The 24267-nt window shown below is 37.9% G+C and overlaps 1 protein-coding gene across 5 annotated transcripts in view; it reads right to left on the reverse strand.

Moving 5' to 3' along the window:
* Positions 1-24267, reverse strand: part of PDPK1 (3-phosphoinositide dependent protein kinase 1) — a 60071-nt gene that overhangs the window by 26755 nt on the left and 9049 nt on the right. For 3 of the 5 annotated variants that reach the window (XM_084216751.1, XM_084216752.1, XM_084216753.1), the window contains 13 exons: positions 22380-22652; positions 19917-19959; positions 19591-19728; positions 18181-18325; positions 15746-15843; positions 14906-14981; positions 13361-13429; positions 12771-12867; positions 10653-10826; positions 10003-10220; positions 9124-9181; positions 8042-8194; positions 2183-7460 (listed from right to left, as the gene is read on the reverse strand). In XM_084216751.1, the coding sequence (XP_084072877.1) occupies positions 7353-7460; positions 8042-8194; positions 9124-9181; positions 10003-10220; positions 10653-10826; positions 12771-12867; positions 13361-13429; positions 14906-14981; positions 15746-15843; positions 18181-18325; positions 19591-19728; positions 19917-19959; positions 22380-22652 (1650 nt within the window). In that variant the 3' untranslated portion in view covers positions 2183-7352. Of the gene's footprint in view, positions 1-1694; positions 1947-2182; positions 7461-8041; positions 8195-9123; positions 9182-10002; positions 10221-10652; positions 10827-12770; positions 12868-13360; positions 13430-14905; positions 14982-15745; positions 15844-18180; positions 18326-19590; positions 19729-19916; positions 19960-22379; positions 22653-24267 lie in introns of those variants that run through there. The other 2 variants (XM_084216755.1, XM_084216754.1) reach the window with 2 other exon arrangements.

A 24267-nucleotide genomic window follows, 5' to 3' on the forward strand; every position in this document is an offset into this window, starting at 1 on the left:
GGAAGCATTAAGGAAATCTTGAAATCACAGACTATTCTGAGTCGGAAGGGACCCACAAGGATGAAGTCTAACTCCTGGCCCTGCACAGCACAGCCCCAACACTCCTGCCATGTACCTGGGCTTTGTCAAGCTCATGGCTTAGGGTCATGACAATTCCCTGGGAAGCCTGTTCCAGTGTTCCATCAATCTCTTCGGAAAGAACCTTTTCCTGATATCCAACATAAACCTCCCTGACACAGCTCCAAGCCGTTCCCTTGGATCCCGTCAGCAGTCACACAGAACAGAGATTGATACTGCCCCTCAACAGGAACATGCTGACAGCAATGAGCCTTCCCTCGGCCTCCTCCAGCTGAAGAAGCCAAGTGACCTCAGCTATTTCTCATATGGTTTCCCTTTCAGAAACTGTGTTCCTCCTTCAGATGCTATCTAGGAGCCTTAGATCCTTCTGATACTGTGGTGACAAACTGGCTACAGGACTCAAAGTGAGGCCACATCCCAAAAAAGAGCAGAATGGGACAATCCCCTCCCTTGCCCAGCTGGCAATGCTGGACAGCAGTGCAGGACACAGCTGACCCTCCCATTTGCCAGAGCATTTGGCAGTGCTTTATCTTTTAATTAGGAAACCTTAGAGGAATGCTTTCCTACTCCCTCCCAAAGAGACAGTTTACCTATCAGCAAGCTGCCTACATATTTAAATTTAGTTTTATAGGTAAATTTAAGCTCTCCATAAAAACCTCAACCAAAACCGAAGACGACTACAAAACATCTCCCACACCACCACACTTCAACTTTTCTTCCTTATAACTCAGGAACATTACATTCTGTTCCCTAAGTGTTCAAATATCCTTTCTGGAAGTTATGCCTAAAAAATTGATGAAATCTACTAACCTCACTGAAAAAAAAAATTCTAAATTTATATATAATAAGCAACCCCTTATTTTCAACCTGTTGGTTATAGGGTTATAAGCTGTTCCTTTCTTTTCCCTAACTTTTTTGTCCGTGATGCTCCAAAATTTCTTTCAGAGCCAGCACTATATACTTTATAGCCATTACTACATACCACGCCCCAAATAAAATCTTAATAGCTTTCTTCCCCTGACTAAAATGAGTCAGAGTGAATACCAAAATATTCACCCACTACTTGCAATCTATGCAGAATATGTAACATTTTTCTCTAAGAATTGCTGAAAAGACAGAATGCCACGTCTGAGAGATTATTATCAAAAGTACTTTGCTCTGTTTCTTGTAATTGAACAAGAGAATAATGACAGTGCAGAAATAACACAATGTCAGTGCATACAAATATTTCATTAAACCGTTAAAACTAAACTCCGCCAACAACATAAAAATATTACACAAACAAACAAACGATACTGGGCTGTCTGCTATATTTATGGGCAGATTTGTTATTTACGAACCTAACTGCTTCGCACGACAGTACTCATTAAGCAACACTCTTCAGGAAGACTCCCCCCACGGCAGCAGAGTCGTTCCTGCCGCCCCTCACCGCGGCGCCGGGCCCCGCGTTCCCTTCACGCCGGCGGCCGCCTAGGCAGGCGTCACAGCGCCGGGCACCAGCCGCCTAGCGCACCCTCAGCGCGGCAGGCGGGTAGCGGGCCCGGAGCGGGGAGCGGGCGCGGCGGCGAGGGAGCGGGCCCGAAGTGGGGAGCGGGCGCGGCGGGGCCCGCGCTCACCTTGTCCGAGTCCAGGTCGGGGTCGGCCTGGCAGAGGCGGAAGAGGAAGGACTTAGGGTCCCTGCAGAGCGTCTGTCGAGTGGTCAGGAAGCAGGTGCCCCCCACGTTCAGCCTGACCCATTTGCCGGGCCCCGCGCCGGGCAGCGGCGCCGAGCTACACCGACGGCAGGGCCCACCCGCGCTGAGGCCGCCAGCCGGGGGGACCGGCAACTCACAGTGGTTCTCCGCCGCCATCCTCACCACCGCCGGAAGGGGCCGCCCCGGCTGCCCGGCCCTCGGCGCACCGCCCACCGGAAGCGTCGGCTGGAACAGCGCCCTGCCCCTTCTCGCCCGCCGCCCGAGCGGCTCCGGCCTGGGGCCCCGGCAGCAGCGCTCACGTCTGCGACAGGGCCGCCGCCGAGCCGGCCGCCGCGGGCCCGTCTGTATCCCGTGCCCCCCGCCCCACGGCGGAAGGAAGAGGCGGAGGCCGCGCAGAACCCTACATGCCTTTATTACAGACTACCGAGCATAAGTGAAATCCGTCATCCAGTCACTAACTACACATCTACAGCACAGAGATCTGTCGAGAGGAGAGTAAACAGTCATTAAATTATGAGATATGATTAAATCGACCAATAGAAAATTTATATAATAAAGCCAGAAAAAAGGTGTAAAATATAGTTTACAATAATTATTCACATTCAAGGCTGTACATCAATACATACAACACCATGGCCCCGAACATGAATTCAATCCAAATAATTCATATATTAGAATTTAAATAACACAGACTGAACTAGAGGCCAACAAGAGCCAGCAAATAACCTTAGAAGAATAAAAATACAAAAGTGTATATCATATCATTGCATTATTTGCTTCTGTTTTCACAAGTTCTTAGAGGAGGGGAGATTGTTTTGTGGTTTGTTGGGGGGGGGGGGGGGGTCAGAGGTTTTGTTTCTTTGGGGTGGGTTTTTCCTTTTTTTCTGTACATCACAGTTACAGCTACAAACCAGGTAGAGCATATTACACGTGTAACTGACTGCCAGCAACCTGAAAATAGCATACAACTATCAAAACTGATTATGGTTCCCGGTTCCTAATTTTTCTCTTTTGTCAGATATAGTTTTCAGTTCTTCTACCATTGCGAATATTCACCATATCAAGTCAGTTAGTACATGGCCATAGGAAGCTTTGTCAAATGGCAATCATCTACATTCATGGCCCAGCTGATAGACAGATTTCTCTCTTGACCAGGGACAGGACTCAAGAAAATGGTACAAAGCTGAGTCACAGGAGCTTTAGGTTAGGTGTCAGTAAAAGGTTTTTCACTCAGAGGGTGGCCAAACACTGGAACAGGCTCCCCAGGAAGCAGTCACACTATCAAGCCTCCCGAGTTCAAGAAGGTGTCTGGTACATGGTGGGATTGCTAGGGAGTCCTGTGCAGCGCCAACAATTGGACTCGATGACCTTGATGTGTCCGTTCCAACTCAGTATATTCTCTTTACTCAAAAACCAGGCTATTGGGTGCTTATGAACCTCTCCAACTGTTTGTTGCATAACGGTCATTTCTTCTATGAAAGAGGAAACATTCTGAAACTATCTGTAATAAATGAAAACATGCCATTTTGGACTACAGAACTACTTGTCTGTAAGCTCACTTGATCAACTAACAGACAATCTGCATCATGAGGCTTTGCAGGAGCATTTTCATTTGATTCATAAAGTATTTCCATGAAGCATTACAGGCATTCAGCAAAATTTCAGATATAAATACTGCACCTATTTGTGCAATTTACTAGTAGAAAGAATGATCAGAATCCATCCAGAGGCCACATCTTTAGGCAACTATTAATACACAAGTTCTCTCCTCAGCAAGGTGTTGAAATCAAATGTTTTGTCCACAGGCCAAATGAAGTAATTGTCTTGACTTTACTCAATCATTCAGAAGAAAACATAAATGTGGGAAATTCACATAATTCTTCAAAGTTCCCAGCACAAAAAATAATTGTATTAAGCACATTAAATTAAGCATCTTGAACTGTGAAAGCTGATTAGAATAATCACATCTTTGTTTCAATCCACAATTCTTTTCAGACTTATGCATAGCAGATACTTCACAATTAAATCACATCAGAAGGAGAAAAGTAGAGCACAGTACTGATAATTTTGATCTTTTCAGCACCTAAGTGCCTAGCAAATGGAATCCTAATAGCAATATCAGTCTGCTAGCAATGCCTCAACATCACATCTGAAGTAACTCTTTCTTAATACAAAACCTTTAGAAAACTGGACTTTAAGGCAAATGGTAACAAACTAATTTCTCAGTTTATTAAAGTAGTTCTAAACTTCTTGTGACTGGGCAGTAGTACTTCATCCTTTTTTAAGCTCCACACCAGAGAAAAAGATGGAATAAATACCTTTCTGAAGTTCAAATACCAAGCAAAGCAAAATTATAATGTTATTGACCAGATTCTTCATAAATGATCAACAATTGTTGAAATTTCAAGAGATTAAATGAATCAACAGATTTGGTTTTCAGTAGGTTTGCAGTAAGGAGAAATATTAAGAAGAGTCTTCAAGTACCAAAATTTTTTTTTCTCCTTTGAACACCTTGGATTAAAAGCAGAAAAATCACCTGGCCTATGTGCAGCTCTGAAGAACCTCCCTTGCACATTTCATTCCATGAACCCCCATGAACCACAGGAGTGATCTTCAGAACAGACCTGATTCTACCTCACATCAGGTATCAGCATTTAAAATGGGTACCAGCCCTTCATAGTATGCAGCACCTTTCAACACACATTTCAGTGGACAAACTGGTAAAACATACTTGAATCTACAATTGCTTTGTGATGCCGTACTCTATACTCTTGCCACCTTTCAAACCCAAAGATTCTACACATAGTCCAAGAAACAGAAATACCCCTCTCAGGAAAGTTCTAGTTCCTTCCCAAAAAAGCAGTAGCGAAGTAAGACTGGATCAGGAATACTGAAGCTCTTAGTGGAGTGATGCCTGTAAGAGATGCTTAGTTTTCCAATAACAGCATTTTCTATTAAAAAAAAGGACTTCTAGAATACAGACATCAACCTTCCAGATACCTTCTTGACAGCTTACTGCTACCAAGATCTACAAGGCTGGCTGAAAGCTTTTGGTGGGAAGGATGAAAGCCTACTGAGAGAAGATTTTCAAAGCGTGAAAAAACACAATTAATTTGCTATGGTAAAATGACTAAAAATCTAAATATTACAGAAAGCACGTTTAAGCACACCTAGATCTCTACCTAGTTAAAAAGCCAATGAAGGTCATTTTGCCAGACTTTTTATGTGAGGCCAAGTTTTGTCACACTGAACAGCAGTGGCACTGTGAATCTCCATCACTGCCAAACTCTCCTGTATGAAGCTGGGAATATGTCTGTCTAGATCGCAATACCAGAGATAAATCCAAAAGTGGTAGGGTTGTCTCCAGTGGACATGATACATGGAATTTGACAGCTGGAGAACAAATGGATAGCACTGCAACAGACTTAGAATACATGTCATCTTGGTTCAAACAGCACATATAGCTTACTACAGACACAGATTGTGCTGTGTACATTGTGCTGTGCTATTCAAATTTGAGTGACAAGGAGTATAATTTATATGTGATGAAATTTCTCACGATGCAAAGGGAACACTTTATCTTCCTGAGCCATTTGCAAGACCCCTTCTCCCCCTTAATACCAAACACAGTAAGCCAGGGATTTGCTTCTCTCAGGTTTCCATATGTGATGGGATATAGACAACTACAGAAATGCAGTTGCTCCAAAAGAAAAGGCAACTGCACTCTCTTTTAAAGACTGGAAAAGCTAAACTGCCATAAAGTTCAACCACATAACACAGTTTTTAAGAGATCAATAATAGATCTCCTTCACCCTGTACAAGAAAATATTCAACATTCATGTATTTTCTGAGAAATCTGATAAGCCATTGTTCTTAAAATACTGCTTCTAGAGAACAGTAGCCTATGAGTTTTTCATCATTGTAGAGGAACCTTTCTTTGGTGGAAGGAAACGCACATCATAGTATGACAACTCAAAATGCAAAGTAATGGTATATGTAATATATAGTGAATAAATAGGTGTGATGTTTATACTGCTTTTAAAACAAGGAAAGAATGCCTTTGTCCAGACCTAGGTCATTCTCCTCTGTAAGGTTTAGGAACACAAGCATGTGGAAAATACCACTGGGGAAGTTTTTTTTTAGCACACAGGAAGTTGTGTCTTTGTAACATGACAAGAAATGTTTGACCACAAAAAACAGCCATAATTTGAAGAGGATAAAGGAGATCAATATGATAAATATTTTCATTTTATAGATATGCTTTAAATACCATATATTTTCCCCTTTGTATCAATATTTGCCTTTGATTTTCTCACCAGATTACTTTATTATCTGTATTTCAATTCCTTACATTTTTTCCAGAGTTCCTGAATGCTTGGCCAAGGACCAAAAACAGAATTGACATCTCATTACACAATGAGACAAAAAAAAAATGTCAAGTAATCAATTGTACAAAGTTTTCACATTTCCTTCTCTACCCAAAAAAATAGGTTGGCCCCACTAAAATGCACAACACATGCACACCCTGGAAAGAAAGCTTCCAGCCCTCATCTGCTGAAAAGGTGAAAAACTAACTACTATTTCAATAGTAGCCTTTTCTCCCCCATACTAACTAGTTTCTCTTTTAGTTAGCATTAGTTAAAAGCATGCTGCTAAGTTTATTGTCCCTTGATTAATCACACATATGACTTATATTAAAATTTAAACTTAATGTTTAAAATGCTTCAGAAGCCAACACTTTAATTTTAGAAATTTCAGTGCTATGTTCAGCATTTTACTCTCTCAAAAGCTTTATCATTGGAGCCTGTCTGCCAGACAAATACATCTGAATCATTCACATAATTACTATAGTACCACACAAATCCTGCAACCAGAACTATGTTAGGAATTACACAAGGGTGCAACCAACCTGGCTATAAATGCCATATACCAATAAGCTGGGTGACTGTGAGGAAAGGAAGAGAAAACAAAGAGGTGGTATTTAGGAGAGGCATATAAAAGCTCCCTGATGAAACAGTTTAATGATAATCTGAGAGTCACAGAAAACTCCAGCCCCATAAAATGCAAGGCTGGTACATGATTCGGCGTGTGTGCGTGTGGATTGGTTTCAACTCATCTTAAGTGAAGCTGGTAATGCAAGGTCTATCCACTAGTCTGCGGCAGAAACAGAACTGAAGTGCACAAAAGCAAGATCTTCACAGCAATGATATGCATGTGGAAGCATCAACAGAAGCACAAAGTGCGAGCAAAGCAACCCTGAATTCCATTAGGTTTTTGCTTTTCTTCCTTTTTTTTCTTCTTAAAAAAAAAAAAACCAAAAAACAACCCCAAAAAAAAAACCCAAAAAACCCCCAAAAAACCACACAAACAAACAAAACCAAAAAAAACCAAAAAAAAAAAAAAAAACAAACAAAGAAAAGAAGAAAACCAAAAACAAAAGAAAAAAAAAAAACCAAGAACATTTCAGACGTATGCTTCCCCTTGAGATGGTAATAGGTGGGTTGAAAAGATTCCTCTGATCGGCTGCACACGGAGTTCTAGCAGCAAGTAGGGAAACTGGGAAATTTTGGATGAGCTTTACTATTTTGCAGCATTCTGGTGGTATCTGTGCCGCCAAACTTCATGTATCTTTTTGCACCATTTATGAGCATTCCCACTTGGGTCCATCAGGTAATATGTCCTGTTTGGCTATAAATGAACAACATTTTAATGATTACTCCAAACACAGTTTAACCAAAAAGCAGTAGTAATTCTGCACCTACCAATAAAATAATTATTCAGAATTAGCTCATTAACTTTCTGAAAGTTAAATTCAATTACAGCCATATACCATTATCTATTACTGATTAACTATTTTAAGCAGTCAACTGACAATGTATTATACACCTCTCATGATTCACTACATACAAGGAGGGCTAAATTTTAAGTCATTAAGAATGTCCTTTAAAGCCCAAAATCCAATTATGGATAATTTAAACACTAATAATTAAAATACAGTTGCATTTTTGTGATAAATGTGTATGTCAGAGTGAGATTTTGTGTGATTTTTGTTTTATTATTATTCAATTTTGTTTGGGGATGTGGATTGTGTGCTTTTTTTTGTTGGTTGACTTTGCTCAGGTTTTTGTTTAGTTTTGTTTTAAATTAGGATTATGAAATTTTGTATCAAAGCTATTATACTTTCTCCAGAAAAATCTTTTTGATAACTTAGAGAAATTGCCCAAGGACCTGAGAGCAATTTACAAAGAAAATTCAGAAAATAAACTTACCGTGTGAACAAAAAATGTCTTAAAATTCTTGGCTTCTGGACGCAACTCTAAAGACCATGGAATTTCTCCTTTTAGAACTTTGTTGACAGGATCCACATAATACAGATGGGGCCCTTCTGTAAGCAGCAATTGGCGCCGACGTGCAAACAATCCCTAACGAGAAAAGTATAAGTAGCAATGCAAAAACAAACAAACAAACCCCAGCAAAATCCATGAAGGAATTAAAAATGTAAATATGTAAATTTACACATCTCTGAACTGAACAACAGAGGCAGGATAAAACCAGCCCAGTACTAGGATAGTATATTTGGGGTTGGGGGAGGGGGCATGTCTTTAATTTTACTTAACCTATTTGACCTCACTCCTTTTTTAGGGTGTTGCAGTGCATTATTCTACTACATGGCAAAACACAAGTACTATTTTAAGAAAGTATCTTCAGGTTCCAGCAAAACCTGATACACATAGTGGCACAGAGTGAAGCAGAATCTATTTCTCAAAGAAATCAATAGTCATGATTTTGTAGAAAAGACTATGAAGAAGCAGGTAGTAACTCAGATTAAAGAGAACCTTCTTTCTGCTAAAGCTGATGCAGACTATCCTTGCTTATGTGTAAACTGCTGAAATTAACACTTAAAGCTGTCCTAACATCACCTCTGCATTTTTCAGGATAAAGTCACAAAGTCAGATCCAGGAACAAAAGCAGAGTTGAGAACAACACTGGTAATTTTTTGGTATTTTCGGTTCAAACCACATTCAGATATGCATCAAGAAAGTGTTTACTAGATTATATCAGATTGGGAGGAGGAAGACAAGCAAATTTCATTTGCTACAATCTCAAAATGAAAGCATCAATAACATATTTACTTAGGCTTTTCCAAGAAATCAAGAGCACATCACTAAATCAAGGAAAAAAAAAAAATCAATCTACTCACAAGAAAACACTGAATTTTTAGAAATAACTTGTTTATAGGTGACAAATTGTTTAAACAAGGAAGCTTTTAAACAAGCTGCTTATCTATGCTGCAGCTGTGCAAAAATTTGACAGCTCAATGTTGCTATAGGAAATTAAGAAAAGCCCTTACCTTTCTTTTGTCCACTGGACCCATTTTTAGGATTAAGTTATTTTCTACAAACTGATGCCTTAGAAAAAGAAAAATAACTATTACTTCAGAAGTAATTCTTTCACAGAAACAGCTATAATGATCAAGTAATTTTTCATGTCACTCCTTAGCAGGTCCTTTTCCATGAGAGTCCTGAACAACTTTAGTACATGAATTTTAGATTCTTCCTTAGCCCAAACCAGTGAGTTTTTCCTAAAATTTGACAGGGGGTAAAAACACCAACCAAACAAAACCTAAACCAAACAAAGAACCTAAACCAAACAAAACAAAAAGTAAAAAAAATTAACAAAACCAAGCAGAACAGGAACAAAAAAATAAACAAGAAAACCCCAAACAAACCAACCAGCCAACCAACAAAAAAAAACCCCTTAGCAGCCCCCCCTCCACCCCCCAAAGGACAACAACAACAACAAAAATTCACATGAGAGACTTCTCTAAAGAGTGAAAAGAAATGCTGTTACATAGTCTGGAGGTATTTTGGTTATATATCCACAGAATATTATCATGCAAAAAATTCCAGCAACTTATGGCATCTGTAAAAAAGGAGGAACCTTTTCTAGTTCTAGGACTGTGGTGCGAAGACTCCACAGCACTGGATAGCATCATTCTGCCCATCTTATAAATACACTCCACATCATCTTCTACACCATGTAAATTTTAGAAATATAATATTAGGGTTTTGCTGCTATTGCTTTAAAAATAGAAGTCAAGAAAAATCTAGTTGCTAATTGTTTACTTGAAAATACTAAGATTGACAAATATTAACTTGAATCAAAATCACTTATTTTCCAGGATTCTTTATTGCTGTGTGAGTTATTTAGCTACACTCAAAGATCCTACCAAGGATTTCCGCCAGCTTGTTTTGCCAGAAGTAACCTCTTTTCGTCTTCAGAAAATTGTAAATCCAGCTCAAAGGAATTGTTGTCAAGATCATGAATATACTGTTCAATATTTCCTCCTGATGTCTGTGGTGTACTTGTCTCTGCAGCAGACAGTGAATGGGAAGAGGCAGAACTAGAAACTTGCATACAACCGAACTGACTCAGGAGATTGTCATACTAAAGGAGGAAACAAAATGACGTAATTAAATGTCTTTTATTATAAAAGCTTATTTTGCACTAAACTGTGGCTTTTAATTTAAGCATGCTTTAGTTTTATTTTGCTTTTGGGCCAAATCCCAGCCTACTCCCTATAGATCAGCAGGTATCTATGCAAAAAAGTATAATTGATCAAAAGCAAGCCAGCCTTGTTTTTTTCAAAATACTCACTTTATCAGAAAACAAATGCTGATTTAAGTAAAAAATGTAACCAGCAATATTTATTACATTCTTAATAATTAAAATCTTCATTAAAATATAACTAATCCACAGTGTCAGTAAAAATACTTATATTAGTATTTATATTATTTATTTATATTAATATTCAATATTTATGCTATAATGGAAGTCTCAGGCAGCATCAGAGCGGAATACAGCAGTAGACAAACATACATTTCCATAACAGTCTTCATCGTCCTCTGACATAGCAGGTAAATATGCTGTAAGTTTAGGGGGTGTCTGAAGATGTAGGTTCTCCCACACAATGGATTCAAAGAAGGGGTGAGCCTTAAGAGGTCCATATCCTCCCATTTCTTCACAACCTAATCGGTTGGTAGCATCTAGAACCTAAGCAAATTAAAATTAAGTTAGGCTGCATAAAATAATCACAAAGAGCAAGTATTATTCATATTTGCAAAGCACCATGTGAAAATGTAATACGAGTTTGTCACCATGCCCTAAGCATACGTATCTATAGTATAAGGAGGTTGTTTATAATGAAAGATGCTATTTTGTCACTATGTCTCATCAACAACATTTTGTATTAGATCAGCTCATAGATCTAAGGACAGGAGCACTTCTTTAGGTTGACACAATTTTTTGGCTTTACTTCTTCATAAAGACTGAAACAAGCACACAGAAAAGGCCTGATGAAGACCACCTCATTTTAAGTTTAGTCCACTCTCACACTCTAGTGATGCAAGAAGCCATGGAAACTACAGTTGGTGTTAAACATCAGCCCCTGAAGCACCTCAAAATGGCACAGTTCTGAGGATACAACCAGGTTAATACAACCTGGACTCCACCATTCAGGAGATGCTGGTTTGGCCGTAGAACTGGACTTGGACACAGGAATGCACTGATAGGCCTTTTAGGTTGTATTTATCATCATCCACAAAGGTTAGTGTTTCCTCCCCATCCCCTGCTAATATGATAGATTATTGAACTTAAAAAAGCTTATAAACACCTAAAATGTTCTCTGCATATTCACTTGAGTGTCATGACTATAATCTCACTGATGGAACAGAACTACTTTTTCTTCCTACTTGTCAAACCTTCATGGGCACAGTAATTCTTAGGGTGATACTATTGAGACATGTTATGTGCATGCTAAAAATACAAGGCAACTGGATTTATATTGTAATGAATATATCTGCTGGTGATGTACAGGATGCTGTTTTTAACTAAATGTTCCCTCATACAGCTCAAAACCAATTAATCTGAGAACTATGTACGCCTAAGTATTTGAATCTTAGTTTCTGTTTGTAATGCACAGCACCTAGAATTGTTTGCTTCCATTTCACAGAAAGACATTCCTTGCCCTTCTAGCTGTTGTATTGTGTTACTGTATGTTTTAGTTGCATTAAGTGGCAATTTGGTTTATCCCAGTCTCCCCCTGTTAGAGTGGTTCTGCCCCTGCTGCCTCCTCCCTCCTTTTAATGTCAATCTCCCTATCCCCTCCCCCTGTTCCCCGAAAGTGGCTGAACCCTTCCCTTAACCCCGCCCCAGTGTCCTGTCCTTCACTCCACGGCCCATCCCCTCCTTCTAGAAACGTCTACCAAGGGCGTCAAGTGATAGGTTGAGGCACTGGGGCCCCTCCCTCGGGTGGCCCTTATTGGCCCTCCTACCTGCCCGTTTCCCTGATCCCCACGCCCTCCTGTATCCCCACTGGCAGGCGGGCAAACCCCTCACTGGTTTACTTCCCCCCTTTATAACACCCTACAGACGCCATTGTGGCTATCTTCAGCTGGCTGCTTTCTCTGGGTTAGGGGCATTGTTTGAGCACCGGCATAAACCTGGACTTTGCCCCCAAGTGGAGTCCACTCTCCTTCTTCTACCAACGTTGTGCTAGTGTCTCGTCTGAAAGGTGAAAGCCTTTAGCCGCTCCCCCCAACCTCCTGAGGAGTGGGAGAGTATCCCTCACTGCCTGCAGTGCCAGAGCAAACACTCGGAGAGGCACTGCAACATCTAACAATTCTTGTTAGAATTCAGATTAAAAACAAAAAAAAATCCAAATGCTGTTCAATAACAGATGTTGCTTTCAAGACAGTCCCCTACACAGTCAATAATGCTCACAGATGTTCATATTAAAAGATTTGCAAGAGTGCATAGAAACTTTCAGAAAAGAGAACTACTGAATGTCTTCCAATGCCATCAAACCATTTAATGACAAATCAATTTCAGTGATACCTTTTGGTTCAAGAAGTTAAGCATTTAGGTACTTGGTCAGTTATTAAAAAGAAAAATCAAGACAAGCATACCACATTCAAGAAGAAAAGTACAAATATTTACCAACAGCTTTTCCACAAGGTCTTTTGCCTTGGGAAAAAATTTTTCTGGGAAGTCATATTCCAACTTTATTATCTTCTGGAATATAAGATACTCATTTCTGCAGAAGAGAAAAATATTAACTTTTGTTATTAGTTCTCCATGGTTCTTTCACCTTAACCTGAATAAACCAGACAAATATTAAACAAAAAATCTACAAGTAAAGTTTCATTCCCATGAATCTTTCTAGGGCGAAGGGGTACTATGACCCCGTGCTCACCAGATACTTGAGAAATAACAACAAAAGCTCAAATGACTCAGAGGGTGTTGAGGATATGCCTTATAAACCTCTTCACATACAGTTATATAGTTAACCATCATGGCACAAATTACATGTGAAATTCTAGGATAGCTTAAGGAATCTCTCTCTCAGGAGCTGTAGTTATAGCTGTCTAAGCAACTTCATGGCATCAGAAAGGACAAATAAAAGCAGGCATGACATTAATACCAGCTCTGCATAATGAAAATACTTCAGAACTGCTAGTAAGGTAAAAATCCAATCAGAGGCAATATATTTGTGATCCACATGTAAGTAAATAGCTCAAATCTCTTACCCAGCTCTAAATGGAGGCAATCCAGCTACAAGTTGATATATTATGCATCCCAGAGCCCAGAGGTCAGAGCTTCAAAACAAAGAGGAAAAAACACAGAATCTTTTTTTTAAAAGAAATCTTTTAAATGAAATTTAAAAAGAAAAATTCTTAACTTTCTGCTACTTAAAACATAGCATGAACCCACTGGACAAACCTGCTTTGTATATTTTCCACACTATTTTTACTCCAGCCCTTGACAGAAGAGTAGGCTAGCAAGACAAAAGAAAGAACTGTAGAGGGACAGTCCCACAAAAACTGACTCCAAGCAAAAGTGGAAGACAGGTGAATTCTCAGTCAAAATAATGGGTAACTAATGACTTTGGAAAGAGTCTTGATTATCCACATGATGATTCAAAGATGCATCCAACTCAATTCAATATGTGCCCCTTCAGAGTTAAAATACTTTCCTCTTAATATTTGATTTAAAAAAGGAGAATATATTACAATACAGTTTTTTACCTTTATCACTTAAAGCTTTTCTTAAGACATAAACAAAAAGGCTATAATGGTGAGGAAAAGCTATGCTCTAGTGTGGTGGGTAAAGGAAAGTTAAGCTTTAGTGTGTTAGCCTGAAAGGACACTTAATTTATTTTACCTCGAGGTAACCTACCCACAGATTTGATTAAAGCATCAAAATCCTCATGGAAGACTAAAATAATAGCAAAGACTTAAAACTACTCAAAATAAGACTTTTCTGTATGGATGAAGCATTATGCAACTTCTAAAAGGAGATGATATTCTAATTAAATCTTTCCATTAGCCAAAACAGTCAAAAGCTCTTCACTAAAGGAAGATGTGAAAAGTCTGATAGTATCTCTATCACTTCAAGAAATGCTAGCACAAATTGCTACACCTATTCACATAAATGATCCTTTTAACCTGTGATTTGTCAGTGACTAGCTTACTCTTCCATCCTTGCAGTAAAACAGATATACACATTCAGTAGGATACCGTCAACAAGCAATTTTACTGAGTTCAGAAATTTCTCAAGGCCATCATTCATACCAGGCAGAGAGATGAGCTTTAAAATGTTGCAAATCCTAAGTACAGTTCAGGAAAGATAACTGCAAGTTGATCTAAATACAAGTCAAAGAAAGCTGCAGCCTTCTCCTTAACTGAACAGCATCTGACATTCTGTTGTTCCTACAACAGGAAATACCATATTTGAGCAATCTTATATAAAATGGAATCAAAATAATTATATTACTTGGATAATAGATTTTTCTGATTTATTTACGGGTGAGAAATCCAACTTCACCTTACACACCTCCTTCTCCAACAACACCTAATCCTGTTAGTAGAACTCAAAAAAGTAGACAAACTGAGGAAGCCAGCCTTCAGACAAGAAGCAATACTTAATAAGAAAAAAATTTTCAAGCTCTGTTAAAATACTCAAGCATCTTGTTTCTTTAAAATACTAAGCTTGCTTGCTTGATTTATCCACTCCTCCCTGTCTGACAGTTTCCTGACAATAGTCAGTCAAGTTCTGGAATATAGAGCCCTCACCTTTTACAGGCAGATTTCTCTGTCAGCAGTTCAGGAGAAACATACTGTGCTGTCCCTACAAATGAGTTTGCCCGCGCTGTTAAGGAAATAGAAAGAAATAAGCAAACACATACTTATGTATTAGCCAATACTCCCCTTCCTCCCCTGTCACCACCCAGTTTAAAGAAAAAACAAACCCAAAAGGCAATCCCCTGTAAGTTACACAATGCTGCAAAGAACCCATGAGAATTTAACTTCTCTACCTATCCAAAAAACCTGCTGGGAAGAAACAAATCAATCTCAGTAACACATGTTTGGTTCATGAAGCTAGGCATTTAGGTACTTAGTTATAAAATCTACCAAGACAAGTTTGTTACAGTTAAGAAAAAAGTGTCAATTGAACTCAGTTCAGCCTAGTGCTTTTTTCAAGCATTGCTTGCAGCATCTATTTACAGTCTATTCGTAACAATTGCAGACACATTAATTCTACAACCTTCACATTTGCACAATTCTTTCAGCCACTGGAGTTAAACATATAAGCAGAGTTAAAACTTGCGGTATCAGGTGAGCCATGCATGGTACCTGTTTGTTTGCTTAGTTTTCATTTGCAAGACAAGAATGCAATCTGAAGTAGTTCAACTTCCCAGACTGTTTGGTAATCTACCTGGTATTCCACAACACCAAGTACTACCTCCTCTGATATAATCTACATAGTGACAGTCAAAACTGTTTCAAGATATTTTAGTGATTTAGGTGAGGTAATACCATTGGAAGGTTACAATCTGGTAAATACAACACATGTATATTTTCAAAGGATCACTTGCTATAATTACTGCTGTCACATAATGAATAATGGCAAACCTTGTCTGCTATCTGCAGATAATACTTTTGCTGTTCCGAAGTCTGTTATTTGAATGTGCATATCTTCATTTAGTAAGATGTTCTCTGGTTTAAGGTCCCTGGAAAAGACAGATTTTTATATTCAAACAGCATACAAATTAAAGTTGAAAAACTGTCTAGTGACTGAGGTACATAATGCTATAATAAATTATGCAGACATTCTATCAACACTGTTAAAACAGCTTCTCTAACATGTAGCTGTCAACCTGCAGACCAAGAGATTTTGTTAAATCCATTAACTTTTTTTTAATACATCACGTAAATAATCATCTCAAAACTATGCTACTGTGTATGTCACATGTTCAAAAATTAAAAAAAAAAAACAGAACAAACAAAAAACCCAAACAAATCTCAACAAAAACCCCACCTGACAAAAACACACACTAAACCCCAAGCCCCTTCACTCCAAAGCCTTAATTTAAATAACATCTGACAGATTGATATGGCATTAAGATTTTCTACATCTGTTTCCTCACTGCAAAACTCTAGTTAGTCAAACACTGGCAAACCCAGCCCCAGCTAAATGTCCTGAGAGGTAAGGTAGATCACCTCCATGCATAATATGCATTTCAAATGCATGCCTACTATTTGCATAGACACAGCCTCTGATTCTGAGTAAAACCAGACTTCACAGTATCACAAAAACAACAGATAGCAGTACAGAGTTAGATGACAAGAGGTGCATTAGAAACAACTTAAGAGCATTCAGTTACACTGATATGATATGCCTTTGCATCAAGTTTCCTTAGCGGATCCAAAAAAAACCTACCTGCTTCCCTCCCAAGCAGAATCTTTGAATGCTCATAAAGAAATCTAGGAGCATGGGAGTGGTTTTATTTGACTGGTAAGAAAAAAACCAGTAAAAACTGAAAGGTGTTTCTGTCAATCACTGTGCAGCTCTATTTTCTTCAGATTAAAGTCCCCTACTATGGACAAGTATGAGTTGTACAGTTTTACATCTGGAAACTACCAGAACAAGCAACAAGCCATAAAAATCCTGTTGATTTTCCTGTGCCTGTCCTATGACAGAAGTAGAAAGTATTTGAATGGAATGGCTTCTTTAACAGTTTTTGTAGAGCTTTTTTAAGCTATCTATGTATGTAGATATATTGTACTCTATACACGCTTCATATATACTGTTTATATAATATATCCAATACCTTCATTAATACTGGATTATGGATCTATAGCTATATATATAAATACATAGAGATATCTGTAATAAATTTTCCAGGGTAGCCTGACATCTTAAAGTGGTTCTATGCCATATCCCATTTCTTCAGGCAGCAAAAATTCCCGAGAGTTTTCAGGCATTGCTAGAGCTGTGTCCTCATAAACTTCATATTAACTTCTCCAATTGCACAATATTTCTGTTTTCTTTTGACCTCCTTGTAGGGTCCTTCATATAAAAACAAGTATAAAGCAGCTCTTCTCCAATAGGAGGTTTCCAGTATTGGCTTAGTAACACTGACAGTCATGCCACATTCATTTTATAAGCATCCTCTCAGACTAAACACATGAACTATAAAACCAAAGTGAAACTGGAAGTTCTTGAACTTTTCCCCTGCCCCTGTAGAAAGTATTACGCTTTCAGTATGCTCCACATCCATCCCCCTTAGATTCAAATGCAAATTATTTCACAAAAACTTGTATTTAAAAGGAGAAACTGTTTTTGTAATAACTGAAAGAAATAATGCTATCAGAATTATAATCAGTCAGCTTTTTGCCAACTAGAATCTGGTGTCCCATGACAACTGCTTGGTAACATAAACACAATAGATTTCTTACCCAAAGAGAAGTTCTGCACCTCAGATATCTAGCACTTAAAGCTTTATTTAATAAACATTAATGACAAAACATTACTATCCAAACAATATATTACATCAAGAACAACTTCGAAAGTACTACTCAAAACTTCGCGAATTTCACCACTTACCTAATTATTGTGTAGCTTTGTGGAAATTGTTTGCTCAGTGAAAACTGATATAGATTAATATTACTTGACTACATAGTACACATTAAGCCACACACAAAGAGAATTCTGGTTACTTTTGCTACATAACAGCACAGGAAAAAAAGTAGTTAAACAAAAAGTCAGTTTCTGGCCTCATCTGGCCAACCGATGAGGCTTGAAAGACAAGCTTTTGGTAAATGTTAATTCAAGGCCAGAAGGTTTTCATACTTTTTCCTGCTCCAACAGTTGGTATAACAGCAATTGGTTCTCCTCCTCAACTTCACTATGTTTAACTACAGATGTCAACTCTGCTAGGGCTGATCAAATGCAATTTGTGCTCTTTAGCTTTCCACTAAAATCCAACTTTGCCTTTAGTTTCACAAAGAACATTTTTAAGACCTCTTACATTATCAACTGCATGTCTGTCTCAACTCTGTGTTACCTGTGTATGATTCCTTTGCCATGCAAATACTCCAGGGCTGATACAATTTCAGCAGTATAAAACCTTGTACAGGTCTCATCAAATGAGCCAATTTTGCGTATATATTTTAGCAGCTCTCCGTTTTTGGCATAGCTAAGTCCAAAATCTGAATGTAACTTAGTTAAGGTTTATCTCTAAGCCACTCTAAAACGAAAATCCCCACAATCTTATTCCAAAGAGAAGAATACTACTAAAAATACATGAACAACAGGGAAGAACGTGATTAATTTGAAAACTTACAAGTAGCAAGCCCAAGCAATTTCTTAAATATATCAACAACTTAGGACATGGGTCCAAATTTCTCAGCAAAGCAAAAACTACATAAAGAGTTAACTTCATAGTTTTTCCAGAGAGTGACCTGGACAATTAATTTAAGTGAATTATTGTCCTCATATATATAATTGTCCTCAGAGTTATTTACAGTAATAACTGACAGAAGTTAAAAATTGTCCCATCACCTAGAAAGTACCAGAGCAAGTGTTTACAATACAAAAGAGGCCCTGTGAGCTCATACTGTATGATATATAGGGCTTGCCAGCACTGTTAGCAGCCTTTGGGAAAAACAGAAAACTACTTACTAACCCCAGAAACAGACTGATCTATACCTTTACACTTGGCACAGCCAATTCCAAGCAGGAGGTTTAAGAGGAAGTTCATATAATTAACATTTTCTTCCCAAAAAAAAAAAAAAAAGAAAAAAGAAAAAAAAAAAAAAAAAAAAAAAAAAAAGAAAAAAATCCAACTACCAAGCAATGAGCTTCCAGGATGAAACTGCATTCGCAATTACTGCTAAAGAGAGCTGGGAAAACAGCAGCCCAAACAGAGGAATCACATTATTCTATAAGCACCTTCATCTTTACATAAAAATTTTAATAATAGCTCTAACTGTAGAAATGAAACTAGTTGGAAATATAGCTGGCTACCCCTATTTTAAATGCAGGAATTACTGTGTTTTACTACAGACAGACAGATGGATATGCACATACACATATATACATCAAGAATAAAACACTTCTGAAACACTTCTTATACATCCCACCTCTGCCTCCAACCCAATTTAGAATTTTTAAATTATTTTTAAGCTTGGATTGTTACAAGTCACCCTTCAACATTTACCACATGGACCGTTTGTTTAATTGCTTCCCCCTGTCTCACAAGACACTTTCTTCTCTTGAGAGGACCCACTCATTCCATCTGCTTAATTTCTGTAAAAAGTGTGACTACAAAAATTGCATCACATACATTAGGATACTATAAATACCTCAAGTTACCTCCATCATTTCCGTTAGACCATTTTTCAAGGAATCAAAACTGGGCATTGTTATTACTCTTAAGAAAGTGTTACAGCAAGTTTTAATATGCAAAGGATACATAGCTTTTCATCATCCTGAAAGGTGAAGTAGAGTTTCACAAAAAAAGGGTGATCCAGACGGGACATTACATCTCTCTCTCGTGTCACATATGGTACCTTGTTTTCTTTTATGATATGACGTTTTTCTAGAATTTTAACTTAATGAAAGAAAGAGAATAAAAATGCAAGAGGTACAAGTAAATGAAGCCCATCTTGTTTTGGATTTTTTTGGTTACATTTAATTAACATTAAACCACTAATTCTGTTCCTTCAACAGGTATTTCATAACTGGACTGCATTGATACAATATTTCCAAAAAGTTCATGTTAAAGGCGTCAGTACTTACTGGCATATTCTCTAGAACTTGCCAATTCTCGAGCCAAGACAACCTGTTGCCAGAGGAAAGAAAACATATTGTAACTGGCCACTAAACACATGCACTAACACCGATTTTCCAATAGGCATTTGGAACACAGCAAAATATTTAAGCATGTATTCAATATTATGCTGGCTTCAGCAAGACTTCTGCAGAAACACTGAGCACTTACCTGATAGCAGGAGTACTTTGGTACCCTCAAGCTCCTTCCTCACCAGTCAGATCTGAGCATACCATATATCTTAGTTTCCTCTTAACTAATAATCCAGAAAACCACAGTAGATATGCACAAAAACCAAAGAAACAGAAAACACCTCAGAGGTACATATTAATACAATGTCTCTTATCAGGGGCCTGAATCTTATCCACCCTATGGGAAGAAGTAATATCAATAAGGAATGTAAATTCTATAGAAAGAAACTCAACATTAACTGGATAGCTTTAAAAAAAAAGCCATTGAAACTAACAGAAAAACAAAAGCATTCATAGAACACATAAATGTGTAAGTTGCAAATTCAGACAACAGCAAGGCAAGAAATGTAGTTAAAATCCCAAATCAAAGGAAGGGGAGAGGAAGGAGAGATAGGTAGAGCAGAGAACACTCAGAGGCTACAAAGCAGAAACAACTGCCAACATACCTGGCATACATCATGACCAAGCCCCACTCTAAACTTAAACAAATACTTCAGGCTGCTAGAGATTAAATCTGCATTTAAGAACTGGTTTTGGTCAGACAATCATACTTCCTTAGAGCTCCTGTTTTTAAGAAATGCCTCATTTGTAGGTGGAGACAAAACCAAGGTGGAATATATATGTAACGCACATTTTGAAGGAGGTGAGCTACACAACATGCCTCCTCAATCATGAGTGTTATAATTTTTCCACCAATAGCAGATATTATTCTGAAAGAAGCCTGAAGCTGTCTACAAAGCAGGTAGATTCTCATTCATTTAAAAGAGCAGAACAACAAGTAGAAGGCCCTGTATTTGTGTGTTTGCTTGTATCAGGCATGGGTCGAAGAAGTTGCAGCTGCAGAATAAGATCCCACAAAACTGGAGAGTGCTCTGAAGAAAAACCCTGAAGCCACATCATGCATATCTCTGTTGAATTTAAAATGCAGCTCTGGTATTAGGTAAGAGCTTGTGGTAGCTTAACAGAAGTCCAAGAAAATGGAATATATTCATTATGACCTTGAAGAAAATATTTTTTAATCTGAAGCTGTCATTGGATATATGGTAATATGAGGGCACCTATTTTTTGAGATAAACACTTTTTAGTTAGAATATTGGTGAGGATCTTGCGGAGTACAGTCAGATGTCTGAGTCTAAAACCGTGTTTAATATGAACAAATCATACGCTTTTTAACAAGATGTTTTGATGACAACATAAAGATACACGCCCCACATATCAAATCCTCTGAAGTTCATACATCAGAGGATTGTGCTGCCATCCAGGGAGACAGGTAGCAGAGTGCTGGACAAAGTTTATTCAGAGTCTGGGCTAAGCCCTATGAATTTCTCTACCTGCATGGAACATGGCATTAACTTTCAGAGACCAAAAGCAGAAATGAAAAATGTACTACTGAAGCAAAGTGTCCTGGTATACCCAAACCACAACTCTCTTGGATGCTTTAGGGAAACCTGCAAATTATGCAAACTACATGTTTGAGCACAAATTACTTTTGACAAGTACTAGAGGCCTGCATCCTAAACACTGCAGTAGGCTGTACTGGAAGAACCAGAAAACCCCAGCATTTAGAGACCTACAACCAAAAATGGTACACAACAAGTATCATATGAAAAAGATACAGAAATATTATTGTCTTACAACTGGGAAACTACCAAACCATCAAATGAAAGTATTAAATGCTTCATGGATTCATTAAGGTAACACTTAAGTAATTCATTTTTGTGCAATCCTGTGGAAGTGAGAAACAAACCATTTAAGGCTACCGAACACAAACGTACTGACTGTGACTCACTAAATCTTCAAGGACCAGGGGCTGAGTAAGAATACTGGAGAAGTATTAGTGTTCTTTCTTTTGAAAGTATCTGGCAGTACCTCCTGCCATAGACAAGACATCACAAAGTTTTTATCACAAGCTCCTAGATCAGTTCTAATCCTTTATATCAAACTTTTTACATACCCTATTATGGTTATCCCACTTACATTAGAAAGCTATGTTGATTAAACATCCAAGCATCAGGTTGTTAGGATAGAACAGGACCTTTGATCAATTTAAGAGGAGCTTAAAAAAAAAAAATCACCACCCATACTTAGGGCGACAATTTTAATAGTTAAGCTTAAATACACTAAGTCCTATTCATTTACTCTTCAAGTTGTCCTCTCCCCATTTCAATCTCATCAATCTTACACAACAAATTTTCAAGTTTATCTAAGATATTGGTCACTTCTTATAAAAAGTTAAGTTACCGTTGAAAAAGATCCTTCACCAAGAATTTTCCCAAATTTGAAGTCATCAGGTCGTTTCTTTCGAGGCTGTGGAGGCTGCTGTCCTGTATGTTGCTGCAAGGAGTTTGAATGAGATCTTGATTCGGGTGCTGTGCCCTCCATGTTAGATCCCTGTCTGCTGCTGCCACAAGCGGAAATGACAGGTGGAGTGCTGGAATCTGCCTGGTTCCTCACCATTGAAGGCGATGAACAGGAGCATAACACCACACTTGACTGGATTGGAACAGCATCATACTGAAAAGAGAAAATTAAACTATTATTCCCATACCTGACATAATTACCATGCACAACTGTACTTTATTGCCATACAAGGATCATGAAAATTCTTCTTTGAAAGGGTTATCATTAAAAATCTCTTCAGGAAGGAATAAAAGTATTTATGTTGGAAATGGCAACAATTTGATAAGTAACTATTTTTTACTTCAATTTGATAAGTAACTCTTTTTAGGTCATGCTGTCATATAGCCATAGGTCAAATGTCTGAATACTTTAAATCAAGAATGCTTTTTTTAAACTCAAAAAAATGCTCCTAAAACCAAGTTATCAAATTTCATGGCATCTTCTCCTATAAATAACATGACCTTAAATTTCTAGCCATACAATAAACACCTGTATGTACCAGTAACATTAGTTCAGAGATCCAAGTTACAATGAACTCTAAACAAACACATGAAAAGTTTAATGGAAACAAAGGACACATTCTTAATTTTTTACTCAGAATTTCACTTTCTCTGGTAGTATTTCTATTTAGTGCACATTGGGGAAGGACATAACATAAAAAGGCAGATCAGGTGGAGGGTTTAATAATCAGCAACACCTAAAAATTTTTTTGAAGAATGCTCTGGTTCATGATCTTTTAAAACAAGGGAGATTGCACTACTTAAATTGTACATATGGCCACATAAAGACAATCCAACTGCAAAACAAAAAGAACAGATATAGCCCAGAAAACAGCAAATACAAGATGATAAACTCCTAAAACTGATTATTGTAATACACAAAGCAAATTGTCATTTGGTACCCTTTTATCAATTTTCCCTAAGTAAGATCAAGGAACCTTGTGAAGTTGCTTTCTGCACCTTTTGGTAATACACCACAATTAGTCTGTCAGGGACTACTTCTGATGTTTTACTTGAAATTGGACAGAAAACACAAACAGGAGAGCTCTGCTAAACTACCGCTAACAAAACAAAACAAAGCAAATTTGTATGTAAACATACAAGAGAAAATATTTAATAAAGTTAACACCATTTTTTAAATCTCAGTATTCTAACATACATCCAGCAGAATGAAACTATGACTTAATGAAAATCAACTAATCTCAAAACAGATGTATTGTACAACCATGTCAGAGAGTCTGTAACATACACCATGTTACCAAATTAAAAATTACTTCTCACAAAAAGAATTTTTTTACCTCATGAATTTCAATTTGAAACAGTTTTCTGCATTTTAGTCAGAAACCACCTTGGAAGGGAATTGGACTGGCACTCACTTATGCACACAGTCTTAAGGAACCTAGCTCCCAAATAAGCGATTCCTTACTTGGCTGTGCTCTGTGCAGTAGAGAAAAGCTACCTTTATTTACTGCTAAAACTGATATTATTATGCATATACACATTAAAGTGTATGTGCTGTAGGTCACAGTTCCTTTTATGGCTTATATGCATATATTTTAGCTGACACCTTCTGCAGACTAACTATTGTCCCCAGAATTTTCATATCCCAGATGAATCGCCTCTCCTTCAGACAGCTACTCACACAGCAGCCATGTCTAAAGATATACACTAGCTAGAATTAAAAACAGATTGTACCCTTTCCCATCAAGACTGCAGCAACACTGACACAG

This window comes from Fringilla coelebs, assembly GCF_963513975.1.
Source record: "Fringilla coelebs genome assembly, chromosome: 16".
NCBI lineage: Eukaryota > Metazoa > Chordata > Aves > Passeriformes > Fringillidae > Fringilla > Fringilla coelebs.